We start from the raw sequence: 2588 nt of genomic DNA, 5'->3' as shown, positions 1-2588 counted from the left end.
AACAAAATAAGCCGCACACACGACTTTGATGTGAAGAATTGGCAATATAATTTTTGAAATTTTTGTGCACACATACAAACAGACGACGAGTGTGGCATTTGCGAGTAAACTCAAACGTAATACTTGAATGCAATATTTTTATATAAACGCAATAAAATTGATCAAACGAAAGTACACTTTGATATTCTTTACATATGTATTTGTATGTATGTTTTGTGTTTTTTAGTTTTGTTCATTCATTCAAAAAAAGTGAATACAAAATACGTGCAGCAATTGTCTTAGGTTTTATATAAAAATTTATATATTTCTATTTACGTAAACTGTTTATACATAAATACAACACACACACAATATATATAAATATATGAAAACAAATAAATTATGGAGAAAATACAAAACACAAAGCCAGACACTCTTATATGTAAAGCCGAACGATAAATGCAGAGGAAAGCAGAAACAAAACCAATCGCAGATAATAAGGATATTCCAGAGAAAGATATTCCAGCATTTCTTTTGTAAGTACATGTGTAGATGTGCTCCAGTAAAATATTTATGACTGCCATAGCATGTAAAGCCTCAAGGCACAACTTAATCGCATTTCAAATACATAATAACTAGCATTAAGCTTAAATCCAATCTATTCAAATCAATCAAATGTTTCTGCTTTTCCCGCCCGCTTATCCACATACACATACACACACACACACACACAATAATAAACACAAACTCTATAAACAAAACGCATGCATTGCTGAGCCTTAGACACAAAATAATTACGAGTATAAAATATAAAAAGAGAAACTTGTAATGATATGATATTATTGTTTGCACAACGACAGAAGCTTATTTCTAGCAACTTTTTGCGTCATCGAAGCAAGAGTTGGTTTATAGAATTCTCTCGTTAGACTAAGCTTAGAAATTTGTCAATATTCTTACTCTCTGTGCAAATAATAAAAGGAAACTTAAAGAAAACGGAAAAGCTGGACAGCTGTTTCTTATAATTCGTTTAGATCTTAAGCAAAACGCATAAATTTACATATATTTAAAATCGTATTATATAATATGTACACACACACGACACACCACACAAAGCAGCAAAAACAGAATAAATAAACACTTGGAAATTGTACAAAATTCGAAAAACACTTCACTTGAATGAAAAAGTGTGCCTTAAAACGATGACGGTCAAGAGTCAACGGTTAAGAGACGGTTAAGACAACTTTCCTTAGCAGCAGACATGTCTTTTGCAGGATATAATGCTCTCTTGCCTCCACTCTTTCATATATTTATTTGTATATCGGTGAAAACTCTACTGATATTCCTGATAGTCCTGAATTTGATGGCGTAAACAATAAATTTTCTTTTCCATTAGACAAATCTGGTTTCTCAGGAAAAATTTCTCAGCACACAAGGGCAATATGAATTCCAATCATGCTCAGAGATCGTTTAACCATTATCTACCAGTGGCTATTTCAATTTACCAACGAATAATCATACAACATAAAGAATTTTGATGGCATTTCTGGTGAAAGATGTCGTGAATTGGATCAGGTTGGATCAACATTCATTAAAAAACAGTATTATGGTATTCACTAGCTTAAATAGAGGGTGATTGAGTGGGTTAAGTTCGATTTTTCTAGGTATATTTACGGTATTTTTTGCTAAATGAGATGGTATATTTCTGGAGGCCCAAATCGCTAAAACAAAAACAAAAGCATGAGCCATACTGATAATATTCTTTGTTTGGATTTTGTGACTCAGGAATAAACTCGCCCTCAGTATCATAATAATAAAAATTGCTTGTCAGAAAAATATATGTATATAGTGCCAACATGTCTCTCGTAACAGATGCAGAGTGGACCGACTACAAAGTACATACATTTTTGGAAGCCAATTATTTGCAACGCAATAGTCTAAACACGTTATTTCTGTCCATTGATTCAGGCCAAATTCAACAAGAGCTACGAGGCAGAGGAGGATCTTATGCGACGGGATCTCTACGAGAAGGCGAAGGCGAAAGTGGAGGAGCACAATCGAAAATATGATAGCGGCGAAGTAACTTGGAAAATGGCAATAAATCATTTATCGGATGACACTCAGGATGAATTCGCGAAGCGGTGCGGCAAGAGGACACCTCCAAAATAATGTATGAATTCCATGAATCTCAACGAAAGTGCATTTCAACATGGCCCAAAACGGAATATTCTCTATTTTTATAAATATTTGTATCAGTATGTTTTTACCCAACAAACAATATATTAAACAATAAATCAGCTGTTCTTCAATGTACAAGCCTGGTCACACATTTGGAATGTAAACAGTTCATTGAACTACAGTGGGTGGAATGAAATTGAAAATTGCCATTTGCACCTGGATATTTTTAACTTTCAGATATATGGACTGTCTTCTTTTGCACATATTTTTGTACTAATACATACATACATACATAATTATCGAGTAAAGTGCAAAGGTATTAAAAAATGAGTTCAAATGAGCTGGTTCAGATTACCTGATCAGAGAACCAGCTCATTGTCTTCACCCAACTCCGTTGGAGCGACAGTGCCAACCACGGTGACCATTAAGATGTA

General features: G+C 33.8%; 1 protein-coding gene across 1 annotated transcript; it reads left to right on the top strand.

Annotated features, from left to right (window-relative positions):
- Window positions 1-1711: 1711 nt before the first annotated feature.
- On the top strand, window positions 1712-2289 carry LOC117890306 (protein CTLA-2-alpha). The gene is made up of 2 exons (XM_034795085.1): window positions 1712-1871; window positions 1945-2289. The coding sequence occupies exons 1-2, from the start codon at window positions 1833-1835 to the stop codon at window positions 2143-2145; spliced, it is 240 nt and encodes a 79-aa protein (XP_034650976.1). The 5' UTR covers window positions 1712-1832; the 3' UTR covers window positions 2146-2289.
- Window positions 2290-2588: the final 299 nt, after the last annotated feature.

This window comes from Drosophila subobscura, chromosome E (genome assembly GCF_008121235.1).
Source record: "Drosophila subobscura isolate 14011-0131.10 chromosome E, UCBerk_Dsub_1.0, whole genome shotgun sequence".
Taxonomy (NCBI): domain Eukaryota; kingdom Metazoa; phylum Arthropoda; class Insecta; order Diptera; family Drosophilidae; genus Drosophila; species Drosophila subobscura.
Note: the sequence above shows the minus strand (reverse complement) of the source record. Positions and strands in the feature narration are given on the sequence as shown.

Bases quoted from the DNA above. Each gene is read 5' to 3' on its own strand.
- LOC117890306 (XM_034795085.1), top strand. From the start codon at position 1,833: ATGTCTCTCGTAACAGATGCAGAGTGGACCGACTACAAA. The intron at 1,872-1,944 runs GTACATACATTT...CCATTGATTCAG, and splicing joins CAGAGTGGACCGACTACAAA to GCCAAATTCAACAAGAGCTA.